Consider the following 15240-nt stretch of genomic DNA (forward strand, 5'->3'; position numbering starts at 1 on the left):
TGACGTAATCGAAAGTAACCAATGAAATCAATGTAAAGTAAGGAAGATATATGTAGGCCTATTTACGGTCTAAATTAAAATAGCGTACTGATAGCGTAGCTAATTAGGTGTGATGTGAACAACTATTTCTGAGATATTTGGCTATGGCTGTGGCATTTTCCAGTTCTAGCATACATTGTTTTGTAAATGACAACGTTTTGTTTTTGTTTTTTATTCAGAAGAATTGTATTGCCATCGATATGCCGAGGCTTCTTGGATGAGAAAAAGCGAGAGCGATTATTGAGACCCGCTGCCTTGATTTAGACCGAGCTCCTTACGCCCTCTAGTGTTTATTTGAAGATTGTACACAATCACATCTGTCAATAGCATGGGTTAGGCTAATGTTACTCAAGTTAAAAACGTTAGCAGTATCCATTAGAACAATTACCATTTGTGGATGCCTTAAATCATTACGAAACTAAGAAATTACTACTTTAACCTGACTATAAGCTTGAACTCGACACACCGACCTTGGAAGAACTGTGTCCCTCCCTAGCGACTATTAGGAACCTGTACCTGACGGCGCATCCACCCATTGGACGGACCCGTCATCCGCGTAGTAGCTCATATGAGCCGGAGGCGAACGAAATCTCATTTTATACTTGCAAACTTGCCAACCAGCTATACATTGCAAGCCTATTCTAGAATACTGACAAGCTACAGTAGGGGGGGGTCGTACTGCTTCTTCAAGAACGAGAGGAAACAGACACGAAGTACGAGCCAAGTCGGCTTCATAAATGAAGCAAAAACGGGTATTTATGCGACTGTACAGAGCTATCTTAGAGATATAGTCTATAGCGTGGACGTGGGAGCAGAACTAGTAAGCTTATCAAGGGACAGTTGATACACTGTTTGAATATCGTAGAACATTGAGTTGCTTTATTGATTTGCTAACCAGTTATTTTAAAGCCATTATTACGTAAGCTACGACAACTGGTCGACTAGTAGCTAAGGATTAGCTTTCTATCGTGGATACGACTACTGTATAGGCTACTAGTTGTTTTATTCAGATAATCAGCGCTAAGTAGACTTTTACGTCACGGACATTTTACCATTACTTAAGAAATTCGCCATAAATATTGTTTTATCTTAAGTTGTACTTTAGAAAGTGAATGTCTTTGCACTTGTGTTCGGTATTCAGATGCCTGGTCGACTGTACAACTTGAAGCGCCGGAAGTGCAGCTCGGGGACAAGGGGTTCAATTAAGGTGAACTCGTGTAAAAAAAAAATCGCATGTTGTTAGATATTTTACGTAGCTACACATTTAACGTATCATAAACTTTTTTTTACTATCATATTTTTTTCTCATTTCACAGTGTTCTGTGAAAAAAGAGGTGAAAAAAACAAGGCCCGAATTGGCCCACCCAAAAAGTGAGATGTCTCACAACGAATCGAGCCTAGATGCTTGTAGCAGACAAGAACATTCTACACTGATGCTTCCGGACATCAGCTGTGACTGTCAGGATAGGGAGAAACATCCAAGTTGCGGAGCTGCACCAAACCCCGGGGAGAGTGAAGGCAAAGAGAATTGCTTGGGACCGGAACAAAACCACTGCAGAATGAACAGTTTATCAGAGACAATGGAAGGAAACAATACAGAAAAATATGTTGACAATGATATTTTCCCAGATGACAACAGTAACCAGATACTTCCAGTAGAACAATTCTTTGGAAATCTGGAAGTTGTACAGGTGAGTACTGCATGTCAACTAAATACATTTTTGTTTTACGAAACATGTCAATTAAAGTTTTCACAGCAGTGTTTACAACCAGTTAGTCCCATCAAATGTTAAGGATTGTATAAACATAGAACATAACATATACTGCCATGGTCTTGACATGTGCATGCTATAATTATCCTCTTGTACTGTAGGACTGTCCTCAGAGACCAGCCATCACTTCCACTTGGGGTAAGAGGGAGCACAAGAGGCGACGTTATTATGCCAAACAGGACAGCGATGAGGAAGGCTGCTCTGACATGCAGCAAGATGACAGTGAAGGGAGTTAGTGCACCCTACCAACCAAGATGGGTCTCTTAACCATGGCTATAAAATAGCTAGTAGGGATACCAGGGTACAAGGGGATGTCTCCATGCAGTAAATTAATTTGGTTTGCCAACATGTATGCCTTTTTTCCAGAAACTATTTTTGCACATTTGCTAGCAATTATCAGAATGATGCATACTTATTTGTATATATTGATAGTATATCAATGCATGAATATATATATATATTTTTTTTTTGTGGGGGGGGGGGGGGGGATTTAGTATAAATAAATATGTATAAATATTCCTGGTTATTTTTCTATACCTCTCAAATGCAACTTACTTGTCATGTATTCACATCATTGCTTAAAGTAAAAATACATTATTTTTTATTGTTAAGATTTTTGTGTAGCTTGGTCTTGATTTAATTCTTCTGTTTAAATATCAATCTGACATTTTCCAGTTTTAACACAATCTGCAAGCTGTTTGCCCTACAGCAGGATGATTGCATGGACAACTGTATGGTTTCACATGACAGGTACACCAAGCAATGGAAACAGCAAATACAAATTATGCAGGTATTAATCAGTTTAGTTTATTGCAGAAATTTCATTTGGTTCAAAATGAGAACTGACAAGCTGCTGCAGTTCTTGTTCAAGAGGACAAATGGTCTTAAAGCATAACCCATTTGTATGATATAAATATTTGTGACAAAAAGTCATGTGATTCAATAAAAAAATAAGTACAAATGTCATAATTTGGCACAGTGTCCAACATTTACAAAGTATTGTTTCCATGAAGATCAATGTTTTTTTCTCTGTTGGTACATTTTCCTCTTGTCACATACCAGGTCATGAGTACCCTTCTTATGACAGACAATATGCACCAGTTTTAGATTGTCTGTGGTGAACAGTAGTTTATAGAAATAATCCAGGTTGATGTCACTGCTCTTGTGGTTCTGTAGTGCCTCCACCAAAGCAGGGATCACCGTTCTCTTCTTCTCAATCCTGCAGTTAAGATATTTTTTATTTAACACAACACATATTTATATGGTGTCAGATTGCTATAGTGTGCAATTTATAATGAGGGGAAGTAGATACAATTATTTTCCACCCACCGGTGGTCCAGGTTCCATGTGCTAAACATAATTCTGCTTTCTCGATTGCCATATGGGTTGATAGAATGAAGGGACTTGCATTCTTCTTTGTCAAATGCACCCTAGTGTAGGACAGAGACACGTATTTAAACCAGAGGGCAACACAAACCACTTGTGTATCAGTATAAATACCTTTTATAACTGACAAACAAACTGCAGTTTAGTAAGCTTAGAGAATATTGAATTAGTTTTGTAAAATGTAATCATATTTAGGATAAAAGCTGAGGCTTTCATGATTTACATTTTATCATTTGGCAGATGCTTTTCTCCAAAGTGCATATGGTAAGTAAAGCAGAGAATCAAGGTTCGTAGGTGCACTAAATCAACTACAGTGAAACAATTACATCTAAACTACAATGTGATAACATTAACTTATAGATACTTGCTACAGGTTTATCATTGTTATCTGAAAAATATATGTTAACTATTACCTGGCAAGTGAACCAGCCCTCTGAGGTACATAGGCAATCATTCTCTGTCCTGTCAAAGTACCAGCCATGGTACTTGTCAGATTTCAGTTTACTCACTAGACATGCTGCAGTTTTTATGTACTCAGCTCTGACTTTGGGTTTTTCAATGTTTTTGGCATAGCCGTTCACCTGAAATGGAAAGCCATTGACCATAAATTCGGTCTGAAAGGTACAATCCGAAAGATCAATAAGTGGTAAAAGATTCATTATTAAGAAAACTATCAAAAAAGTCTTGCAAATGTTTTAAATGTCCATGTCCTGCTGTTATACCTTTTCATTTACCATGACATCATTTTACCTCTTTCATGTAACCCCTAATCCGGCTCTCACAGTTATACTTCATGTAGGATGATTTGGTCTTGAATCGAACGTCAATACCTGAAACGAAAACATATTTAACAGGCATAAATCAACTGCTTTGCCATGCCCTGCCACCACATCACACATACCGTGGAACCACTCCCCATCTTCCTTCCTGCTCTCAGCTTCAGAGCAGTCCTTCAAGTGAAGTAGTAGGTCCCCCAATAGTTTGCGTCTTTTTGGAGACTGCTCGTCAGAGAGAAGTTTCCGCGCTTCCTCTATCACGTGGTCTGAGTGCATGTCCGTGTCCAGTAACCGGCCTATGTCACATACAACTGAAGAACAATTGCAATTTTATGTATTTTCAACTCATAAGGCTGTTACACATAATTCCATGTCAATTTATTTGAGGACAATTGCAATGCAACACAAACTGGATTCCAGAACAACTCGTTTCTCAAAGTACATTTAACACAATGACGTGGACGTTGAATGGCAAGTTGCACCCACATCCGTTCCATGTCTCCTCCTTCGCTAGAAGAACCAGTTCGACATTGTCCGGAAGAGTTTGGAAGTAGTGCTCTGTCAATACTGTTCCATCTTCATACAAGCAAATATGCGAGCCTTCCGAATGCACCTAGAAAGCATACATTATTTGGTTTTACGTAACCCTGCCTACAGTACTAGAGTTTACAGTTAGAGTTTACAGAGTTACTCCGAAAAGGTTGTCTAACGGGCTAGCTAACTTATAGCATGCATACACGACTGCGTAGCTAACATTGACAAAGTGACAACGGTGAAGTACTTAATAGGGACTAATTTCACATTAACCATACCTGTAAAAATTGGCATCCCTTTTTGAGAAGCACTTTTAGATTTGATGCGGCCAACCCATACTTCTTCGTGCCGTTGAGACTTCTGAGTTTGACAAGTTTGTTTCTCACCAATTGTTTACTACACATGCTTTCCAATTCCATGCTTACAAACAGATAAAAGGCGAACAGTAACGACACCTACTGGAGAAAATGTGAACATTAGGATGGTGTGAAAACGTCAAGCATAACGTTACCCAGATTCCAAGCTATGGTTCTTATATGAGATGGAAACTATAGCTAATGGCTTGTTTTGTATTATTAGTAGATCCATCCTTTTCCCGGGTATAAAGCGTTTCTACACCGACTGTGTCTTTAAAAAAATGAGGAGCATAGCAACGTTAATATCACCATAACAACCATGGATAGCAACTGAAGCCAAGCGACGGGAGACACCAACTAAAAGGCAGCACAGGGTATAGTACGATTTATTTCCCTTTATTTAACAATTTTTGTACACTAAAATAGTTATTTCGGAACGTGCTGTGGCACGTAATTCAATATTTAATAAATACAACTAAAAAGTAATCATTATTAAGCTTACCCTAACCAAACCACTACAGTATGTTATTCCTGGCGTCCCCCGCATGTGCGAAATGTAGAGCTAGCTGTAGTAATCTATTTCAACATGGCTGCGACAGGGGGTTTCAAATGAACTAGTTTAGAAAAACGAGAAATTAAACGTACTCAAATGAACTTTTTACTTAGGTCCTGCCATAATATCTCAGATCATATGCCGTAGACACTGGCTGTACGGTACAGTTGCTTGTTCGCTACTAGTAACCCTATTCTAACTGAAGTTACAATTCCTTACGGCCTGCGTGTGAGCTAGCTACTGTAGTGAGTGTGTGTAACATAAGGTAAAAGGCAAGCAGTCCCACTAGTAGCGACTTAGAATTTTCACTTTAGGTTCACGAATTAACGACAACGCAATGAGTTACAGATAGTCCGCTAAACTTGTTTGACTATCAAACCAGCGCATCATTTGTCTTTACCCGCACAGAATAATCTGCATCTCCAATCATGGACCGTTGGAAAGGTTTATATTACCAAAGATGCCGGGAAATTCCTTCCCACAGCCAGACTATTCGTCTAGCACAGGGTTCACACATAACCCACTCTCAAGGCTTCCAAATCACAATGAAGAGTTTGGATGGACCTCATATACACCAGGTGGGATAAACTAGGTGTCATAGTGTCCACCAGAAATCACTGCCATAATTGTCTTTTATAGTACTACTTATTGTCTCTTTTACTCCCCGTGTTGCTCAGGAGTCCTCCGAAGGTGAACAAGCAGTCACTTACCAGCTCAGATTGTCCCTTTTGGATAAAAGCCACCAGCATTTCTTTGGGAGAACATGGAAGAGCTCACCTCAGATGATGAAAGCCAACTGCAAGATAAAGTTCAATGAGGTGCCGTTTCACTCAGACTACCTGTGCTGTTAATTATTACAACATGCTCGATAAGGAATCACAATGTGTAATATGTCTCTGCATCATTATCTTGTGACTGAATGGGTAAGGATGCTGGTTAGTTGTAATTAGCCTACTTACATACTCGGGTGAGATGTGTACATCAGCTCCCTGGCCCACTCCCACAACAGCTAACATTTGACATTGATGGAACTGGCTCTTGTTGGATATTCATCTGCTTTTGCTGCTGCTGTCTGGGTGTTTTTGGTCAGTTGGGTGTGATTTATCAGTGACAGAGGTTCAACGTTGATTGTTTTGGCAGTGTTAGTGGCACCATAACACTCACATTAGACTGGAGAGAGAGCTGGCTTCTAATAATAAGAATGTGACCATATTTGGTTACTAATGTATCCTTTATTTTTTATTTTTATTATTATTTATTTTTTTACAACTGCCTATTGAAATGAACCTAGAGGCTTTCCTACTGAGATCAACTTTTATAGGTTGAATTCTGGACTTAATGACAGGCAAATGTCAAGCTTGAAGGCATGCTCATAAATGGAAGTCATAGGAGACCGAGTCTTCCCGAAGGTCTCGAAGGTTATGGTCATTTTTGGATGTTCAAATTAGAGGCAATTTTTATTCCATTTTGTTCCTTAACGACAGGAACTATGCTTTAAGTTGAGTAAAACAAACCTGTGATAGCCATAGGCTATGGCTATCCTCTGATATGAGAAACAATGTATATTTAGCTGATGCTGTTTGTTGTACTTGTATGTTTATTTGTTGTGAAGTAGACAATAGGCTACAAATTAACCAATTCATCAGGGTTGATTTTGATTCATTTAATAATAGGCCATCCTACAATCTCATGCCAGTAATAAGCTTTACTCATGGTAACCTGCAACAGCATTTACTCTTTATGAGTGGTTTGTTCATTTCAGGTCATGATTAAATGGCCTGGAAGAACTAGCTTCTTTGATGTAAAATTACTAATTGAAAATCTTAAAATGAAAAACTAGAGTAATTTGACAGAATCTAATATTGAAGAAACCAATATTATTTGTACAGAATCTTCATTTTGATAAAGATTGTGGTACTTAACTGGATCTGGTGATGTACTATAAAGCTGTGTTGAAGGTAGACCGGTGCATTGACAAGTGAACAGTGTAGTTCACACATCATCAGCTTGCCATGATGGAAAACTCACATAAGACATGATCCTAGAATTCAAAGCCTTTAATACATCATAAATGATTCATATATTGTTTTTTCATAATTGTGGTAGAAACGTTGTATTCTGATAACAACAACACACCATACACTATCACAATGATAAAGTAAGTCAAATCTAGGCTATCCTGTGTCACTCTTCAAGAGCACATGTTTAGAAAATAAAAAGAAGAAAGTAATTTCGGATGATGCTCTCATATTTAGGGGGCTGTTTATGAGTGGCAAATTGCTGTTTGATATCCAAATTACGTCTCAGGGATTTCTCTCCAGGCAGTGAGGTAACTGGATGAAATTGCACAATGCCCGTCAGCCATGATGGATTGGTTTTAATATCTGGCAAAAACAAAGACGTGCAAACAACCAAAGTGATTAAAGGCAGAAAGTGGGCTCTTATTGTCTATCTCTCTCTCCAGAAAGAAGCAAGGCAAGTCTCGACAGTGAGGATGTTTATTTTTAAGATGTTTGTTTCTAGAGTTCTCCCGTCGTAAACATTTTAATCACTGAGCATACCGTGATATAACAAAATATTTAATTTTTGTAATTTTTTTATTTTGGGGGGGGGGGGGATTTAAAAAAAAATCATCTGATACTTGATTCAATGAATCTCTCTTTTAACATCTACCTACGTTCCTTGTGACAATCAATTCATAACCAAGTGTAGACTATTTTCTCTGGTTTCACCATTTTTCATTTGACCTTCTAGGTTAAGATGACCTGTGGTGTTTCTAGACGTTTTTCTTTGGTTGACTTGCTCCCTCCCTCACTCAGTTTCTTAAGTGGACTTTCGTCTTAATACCTGATGGTCTGCTAGAGTCTAGACAAGAGAGGAAATGTTGTTTTGCTATGGATATGTTGACACCTTTGCAAAAACATCAAGCTATTTTGGGCAATAGATGGCACTGTTGTGCCACAGGTGGTCTAACAAGATGTTATGCTTGTGGCTTTGGACATGTGTGTGTGGAAAAACCTGACCAATATTTTGATTTTTGATCTGAATAACGATTTGAAAAAACTCCATATTCACTGACATATTTGGTGATATTTTGTTATAGTCCTGTCCTGTCTGGATGGTGCTCAAAAATGCCCAAACACAAACAGCAAAAACCTATGATGTATTAGAACCACAATGACATCGGCAAAATATCAATGCATTGTGCAAACATGTGTGTGGCTCACCAGGTAGAGGGTGTACCATTTAGTCCAAAGCCTTTATTCAGAGGCCTGAATTTGATTTCTGCCCTGTTCGTTTCCTCCAAGCCTTCCCTTCTTTCTCCTTCAACCTTTCCTGTCACTCTTTAAGGCTGAAAAAAGGCCAAAACAACAAACGAATGAAAGACATAGATGCCTGTCAAAGTTATTGTGTAAGAAGTTAAGTCATCGTCCAATTATTGGTTGATCTCCATTGTCTCGTGTCTCTCATCACTCTTTTTTAGTGCAAGTTCAGTCTTGTCCACATTCTCCATGCAATGTAAGAATATGTTACTGGACAGTGGGAATTTCAAATGGTCACTTTTATTATTTAGGTTAACACTCTCCATTAGCCCACATAGCTTGACAGTGGTGTAAATTGGCAAACTGGGGCACCCCCTGAGAAAACATTTAGCCTAACAGTTTCCTTTGTTTTATGATTAGACGCTATCTAAATACCTACATTATTTTATAAGAAATCCTGCCTAATTCAGAACTTGTTTCAGAAGTCAGAAATTGATTTATAAACATGCTCAACACACTTTACACTCACTATGATCAATTTGTTTCAGACAAAATGGGGCAAGCAAATCAAGTGTAATGAGTTTTTGAAAATATACCCAACTCACTTCCCAACTTCTACTTTCAATTGACTTTACAGTATGCTTTCATCTCTCATTTTGCGGAAAAGACCTTCTGATTCTTAACTACAAACAAGTGAATAGGGGTAAAATTGATCAGAGCCCTCTGCATGAAATCCCATATGATTTATATATGGGAGATGGACTTGGCAGTACAGCGAGGGGAGGGGGGGGCACACTTTGAGATATATACACTGCAATTATATATGGGCCAGGGGATGGTTGCTTTGCTTGGACTGATCAATATTTCACCTCCTGTGGGAGTAAACATCCCATGGAGCAGCTGCTCCTTAAAGGCTTTCCACACTCGAGTGGCGTGCTTGGTAATCCATCGCCATGTGTGGCGCAGAAAATTCCAGCTCTGCAACCAGCAGACACACAGCTAAAGAGGATGCTGGGGGAGTTGACAGGAGTGAGGGGGACCTCTCGTCCTCTGCTGCTGACTTTAACACTATCTGTCTTCTTGTCCCTCTGTTTATTACTCTCTCACACTCTATTTGTCTCCCCCTTTACCTCTCGACATGTACGCTGAGAATTTGGCCCCATAATTCTGTCATTAGCTCTCCCTGGGGTGTCCTTTGACTGTGTGTGGTCGTAAAGTGAGAGAAATAGGTAAGGACCCTGCGGTGTGAGAGAAGTGGCTCCTTCCTCACAACATGGTAGCTTTCCATGGGTTTGGTACTTTCCCCTCTGAATCAACTTGTTGGCATAACCCCTCCTTACTTGCCCACTTATTTGTTTTAATGCCAGAACCATGATTGGTTCCACAGTCCCTGTATTCTGTGGCAAGACTACATGTGCAGCCGACAGAAATGTCAGGACAGAAGCTTGTAACATTGAGGGGCCTTATCCATGATTATGTACACATACAAGGTTGTTGAGACGGAGCTCTGGACATTTTGTGGAATATGTTCTTCCGTAGACCAGTCACCATAGGATAGTGATGGCTTCATCTCAAGCACTGGGCCAATAGAGAAAGGGTCACTGCAGTTTGTACACTCCGATGAGATTTTTGTGTTGTAGAAGAGTACTTCATCATACATTTAGCCTAGATTAAACCAGCCTTGTGCAGTATCTGGAAAGGTCTTGAATTACGGGAATTAGATCATGCATGATGAGCTAGTGAAACATAATGATTGGAGTTTGGATTGGATTGCCTTCCACTCTAATCTGATGTGCACAAATTAGGATCCATCCATTCTTTAGTGATTGCCTCACTCTGTCCCATTTCACTTCAGATAGACTGGACAATAGGGACCCACTGACATCAATAATTATGCAATTAGCATTTTGGCTCATTTGCATGTCATGTGGTTGTCCGGCTTTGTGAAAATAGCAATAGAGCATGGGCATGGCCAAAGATGAGGCAGCAGGTGTGTGTGTGAAGGCTCCGTGAGAGTGCACTCCCTGTGAGTCACACGTGCCAGCACGCTCTCCAAACGAAAGTAAGCAATTTTTACAGCACATTAAACCTGGCCGTGATCACCGTACTGGGCTTTGAAGGCCTGATTGCCAACAATTTACAGACGCTAATAGTCGGCAAGATACCAGATGAGGGTATGTAACTTAGATAAAGACTCTTTATCTTAGACTCTCTTAAGTGGTTTAAGTTAGTTGCTTGCTATTGCTTAACCAGCCACTGCCTTGGATAATTGTCTTGGGTGCATGAAGGGTACCTCTAATTATTCGGGTCGGGTCAAGCTTTGCACGCACACCAACACCCAATGCACCAACAGAACGACAAACCTAAATGTGATCCTTTATCATTCCATACTAGAATATGTTGTGTGATACTGACAATTACCTTACTTAACGCAGAAAGGATTTATGCCTAATATACTAGGCCATGTTCGAATTCCTTGTAATCAGAGGGCAATGTCTGTAAATTCTTAAAATACTATTCTTGCATCCTCCTTCACACACAAACACACACCCAGAGCTGTGTTATACACAACACCCAGGTAGCTGATACTGGCGTTTCCAACAGCCCACCTCTCTAGCATGTAAATGCCCTACGCTCGCTCCTGGTGCTGAGCCTCCGTTTGTTTGACAACAAGGCCCTGTCAATTAAAGTATTGTTATTCTACAGCTCTCCACCCTCCTTCAGCATAGGTCATGTGTAGGGGCTGTGAACTGCACCAAAATCATCCCACCACTCATCCTGCAAAACTAAGCATTTGGGCTGATAAAAACGGTCTGGGATGAGACCCAAGGACCTTGTGTGCCCAGTCCTGATTAAGATGAACATATATTGGATATACAAATATAAATCAGCCTAATGACATAGGCCTACCAATGACATTCTCAACCGCACCAGCGAGACATGTCGTCAATTTCCCGTCCTTTGGTAAATATCTCAAAGTCCCACAGGGATGCTCTTCTGATTAATTTAAAATGTCCCAAAATGTCACCAAGGACTATCTAGATGAGGCAGTTGCCGAGGTCCCCCATTAGAATTCTAGAGTCAAGTTTTCAATTCCGCATGCAGTGGGCAGGATTTATTCCATGTAAACACACACATTTACAACAATGACAGATACCATATAGCATCGTCCTACGCAGCCGCTAAATCGGCTGGGTTGTTTTAACGCACAAGAGAGGCCCTCGATGATATGTGCTCAATGTTGTATAACAACCCCTTGCTCACCCTCTCCCTCTCTCCCTCTCACAGTTAATTTATCTGTCACCCTTAGAGATTGACTATAATCCCCAAGCTGCTGACAGGCTGCTGCTGCTGGTGCCGGTGCCATAGCTCGATGATGTTTTAATATCGCCCTATCATAGCTCTTTTTCTTTTGTCATTTTACTAGGGGAATATTTACCCTTGTGACAATCGATTAGTGGTTTGTGTACATAGTTGAGATAGTTGCAGGAGAATCTAACCTCTCATTAGGTGGAGCATATGTTACCCTTGGCAGTGCCAGGGAGCAAGCTGTTTTCCCATTGACATCCTCTGCGCTCCTGTGGTGGAGGAAAGGAGCAAGATGTCAAACCGTGTTTTCACAATGTTCCAGGAAGTGCTGTTTGTAATAAACCGATGCCGTTAGTGACATCAATAGTGTCTGTGATTTGAACTGTCTGCAAATGAAGTTATTATTTTAAGATGTGCAGTTCCCCTGGAATAACTGAGACATAAAAATAAAGTGTTAGTGTGTGTAAGTGTGCACGCATGCAAGTTAAAATTGGCACTCAATTTGTAAAGGCTTGTAGACAAGTATTCACATATCAAGCACTACACTAGTTGGAAATTTAGAGGAATCATATTGTCTTGATGGAATTGACAAGTGCAGCTGTTTTGTGTGAGTTTAGAATATAATCAATTTGGAGGCGAGTGAAGCCGTATGAGTGCAGAGCTTGAATTTGAAATCTCTTATAAACAATGTCCTCCTTGAATAGCTTCAAGACTGAAGACTGTCTTTGACCACAATGCAAATCAATATAATCACTGGGGAGTAAACTTGGGTGAACATGATAGAAAATATAGATTCCTGCATCTGGTTATTCCTCAGAGTAGTTCAAATACAGTTCACTTTAAGCCTGTGATTCAGGAGCTACAGTATTTGGGTGGAAAAATAAAGTGAAAAACGTGTTTAATCCCTTGTCATATTGAAATGCATTGTAATTACTACTTTCTTTATATCTGCCATCGTCTCTGTTTTAATATTCATTCTTGTTGTGTCTCTTACCGTCTGTCTCTAAATCCCATTCTGATTCTGATTCTATCTCTCCCTCACTCTCACTCATTCACTCACACAAACCTTCACACATACTCACATGCACTGACTGTAAGAGAGTGCTCATGTTGGCCATTGAAAAGTGAGACAGAATTTAGATTAGTATTAGAAAATCATATTTCATACAAGTCACATTTCATGCACATCTTAGGAACACATGTTCTGTCAATTCTTGTCTATTCCATGGTGTTCTAACTATAGAATTTCAACATTTTAATTCTGACGCGGCCATGCAGAATTAAAAGACAGTGTCAATCATGTGACTCATATACTCATTCGTGAAAAGTTCAAGTATGTGAAATGTTAATGATGAATCATGCCCCAAGTTGAAATTGTTCCAGCTGTGTGGCTTAAGGAACATGCTATACTCTGTACTGAATAGTGAAAAGCCTGGCTTGCAAGGCAGCTTCCCACACACAGGCCAGCAAAGTCTCTCCCTCCCACCTCTCTCTCATTTGTATTCTGCTGTGTTTTTTCTGCTGACTTTTTTCTTCTTTTTTTTTTTACTTTGGAGGTAATTTTGAGTAAAACACGAAAAGGCTTGGATAAAAGATTGATGTGGCTAAAATGCGATGTCTATGTGGTTTGAAATTTAAATACCACTCAGTGGCTGTTCAAGGCTGCAGGTTGGAGAAATGAACAGGATGACGGCCAGAGACATTAGAAACGGCCTGTGTAATTCAAGGTACTTTAGGGATATCTTTGCTCATTTTTCAACTTTTTTCCTCAGTTGTATTCTCTCTGCTTTATGTCATGGAATTTGCTAACAAACAGTCTTCACTGAGCTTTACTAGGGACTGATAGATCAAAAACTACAGACCACTTAATCATGATAAAGTCAGTGCAAATGAAACAACATCATAGATCTACATGGCTTTACACTAGAGTTTTCAATTTCGCCCAGTAGTATGGCTACGTATTCTACAAACCAATTCTTTTAAGAGAAGTACATGATCCCCCTGCAGTTCAATAAGAATATCAAACCTGGCGCCCCTCTACCTTTCCATAAGCTTCCAGGAGCTGCTACTGTGAGTCATCCTGCTCTTCAAGGTGGCTGGACGTGTTTCATGCCCATACCCCCACAGAGAGTGGCATCTTCTCAACCCTGGGTGTTTGGCTCACATTGTGAGTCCGGGAAATATCTGGAGATAGGCTGCACTGAGCTTGGTATGCCCTCAGAGAATTGCACCAAAACCAAACAAAAGAAGTAAAATACATTTTTTTTGCAACAGACAATCCCATCTTTCCCATCATAATACATAACAGAAAATTGTGAAAATGTTGAAAATGTACTGATCAAACTGCTATTTTCCAAGGCTGAAAATAACAACAACATGATGTTGGATTTAACCCATCAACCTCTCGCTCACCCTGCTTTTTTTTCCTTTGTCCACAAACAGCAGAAGTATGCCCAGGGTCAGTGACCTTGCTAAACTTATATCTGCTGTTTGTTTGTGAGGGCAGAACACCATGTCCTCCACCTCCCACACCAGCCCGCTCCAGTCAGCCAGATGCACAGTCAAACCCACACTGCAACCCTAACACAGATCTATAAGAGCCAGGCTGAAGGTTTGAGCTCAAGCTAAAGGCTGCCGATTGAGGCCACCCTTGGAGATCAAACACCAACCCTAACCTTAGCCCCTGTTTACATTTACATTTATTCATTTAGCAGACGCTTTTATCCAAAGCGACTTCCAAGAGAGAGCTTTACAAAGTGCATAGGTCACTGATCATAACAACGAGATAGCCACAAAACATTGCGAGTAGCCAAAACATGAAGCACACATTGTGAACAACCAAAATAAGTGCCAAAGGGAAGAACCATAAGAGCATGTAGTTAAACAAGTTACAATTAAACAACATGAACTGCTATAAGTGCAAGTGTACCTGTGGAAAAAAAGTTTATCTACTAAATGGCAACCTTTCCATGGTCAGGCCACTATGATGCCACTGTAAAGCCATGCTGATGGTCTATGTCACAGCCACATTGTTGCTGTTTGCTCGGATTTATATTTTAATATTAATAGTCTGGACCTTACTGTCCAATGTTCCACCTCCTAAAGCACCACTCAGCCGCTGGCACCAAACCTGAGACCAGCCTGTTTTGCAGAAAAGTTGCACAGTGTCCATAAGATCAGCCAGTGAAGCCCTACCCTTCCCAACCCATTTACTTTACATCCTGACATGCTCATGTTTGTTTGTGTTTCCAT

General features: G+C 40.0%; 3 protein-coding genes across 12 annotated transcripts in view; 2 read left to right on the top strand and 1 right to left on the bottom strand.

Moving 5' to 3' along the window:
* Positions 1 to 557: 557 nt before the first annotated feature.
* Positions 558 to 2440, top strand: c4h1orf174 (chromosome 4 C1orf174 homolog). Its single transcript, XM_062459725.1, has 4 exons — positions 558 to 791; positions 1181 to 1246; positions 1356 to 1730; positions 1913 to 2440. The coding sequence occupies exons 1-4, from the start codon at positions 777 to 779 to the stop codon at positions 2045 to 2047; spliced, it is 591 nt and encodes a 196-aa protein (XP_062315709.1). The 5' UTR covers positions 558 to 776; the 3' UTR covers positions 2048 to 2440.
* Positions 2441 to 2593: 153 nt separating this feature from the next.
* Positions 2594 to 5138, bottom strand: dffb (DNA fragmentation factor, beta polypeptide (caspase-activated DNase)). The gene is made up of 7 exons (XM_062459724.1): positions 4786 to 5138; positions 4460 to 4586; positions 4099 to 4284; positions 3948 to 4027; positions 3611 to 3778; positions 3141 to 3241; positions 2594 to 3030 (listed from the first exon to the last, which is right to left on the bottom strand). Exons 1-7 carry the CDS (start codon positions 4924 to 4926, stop codon positions 2826 to 2828), a joined length of 1008 nt encoding a protein of 335 aa, XP_062315708.1. The 5' UTR covers positions 4927 to 5138; the 3' UTR covers positions 2594 to 2825.
* LOC134019142 (nephrocystin-4-like) overlaps positions 4477 to 15240 on the top strand; it is a 74742-nt gene continuing 63978 nt past the window's right edge. For 5 of the 10 annotated variants that reach the window (XM_062459713.1, XM_062459715.1, XM_062459716.1 and 2 more), the window contains exons 1-2: positions 5415 to 5994; positions 6094 to 6234. In XM_062459713.1, the coding sequence (XP_062315697.1) occupies positions 5845 to 5994; positions 6094 to 6234 (291 nt within the window). In that variant the 5' untranslated portion in view covers positions 5415 to 5844. Of the gene's footprint in view, positions 5238 to 5413; positions 5995 to 6093; positions 6235 to 15240 lie in introns of those variants that run through there. The other 5 variants (XM_062459721.1, XM_062459719.1, XM_062459714.1 and 2 more) reach the window with 4 other exon arrangements.

The sequence above is a fragment of the Osmerus eperlanus genome, chromosome 4 (assembly GCF_963692335.1).
Source record: "Osmerus eperlanus chromosome 4, fOsmEpe2.1, whole genome shotgun sequence".
Taxonomy (NCBI): Eukaryota; Metazoa; Chordata; class Actinopteri; order Osmeriformes; family Osmeridae; genus Osmerus; species Osmerus eperlanus.

What these genes read in the sequence shown, in the direction of transcription:
- c4h1orf174 (XM_062459725.1), top strand. An exon ending in GGACAAGGGGTTCAATTAAG is followed by an intron (nt 1,247 to 1,355) that starts GTGAACTCGTGT and finishes CTCATTTCACAG; the next exon opens with TGTTCTGTGAAAAAAGAGGT. An exon ending in GAAATCTGGAAGTTGTACAG is followed by an intron (nt 1,731 to 1,912) that starts GTGAGTACTGCA and finishes CTTGTACTGTAG; the next exon opens with GACTGTCCTCAGAGACCAGC.
- dffb (XM_062459724.1), bottom strand. Translation starts at nt 4,926, where the DNA reads ATGGAATTGGAAAGCATGTGTAGTAAACAATTGGTGAGAAACAAACTT. An exon ending in AGATGGGGAGTGGTTCCACG is followed by an intron (nt 4,028 to 4,098) that starts GTATGTGTGATG and finishes TTTTCGTTTCAG; the next exon opens with GTATTGACGTTCGATTCAAG. An exon ending in AGGGCTGGTTCACTTGCCAG is followed by an intron (nt 3,242 to 3,610) that starts GTAATAGTTAAC and finishes GTCCTACACTAG; the next exon opens with GGTGCATTTGACAAAGAAGA.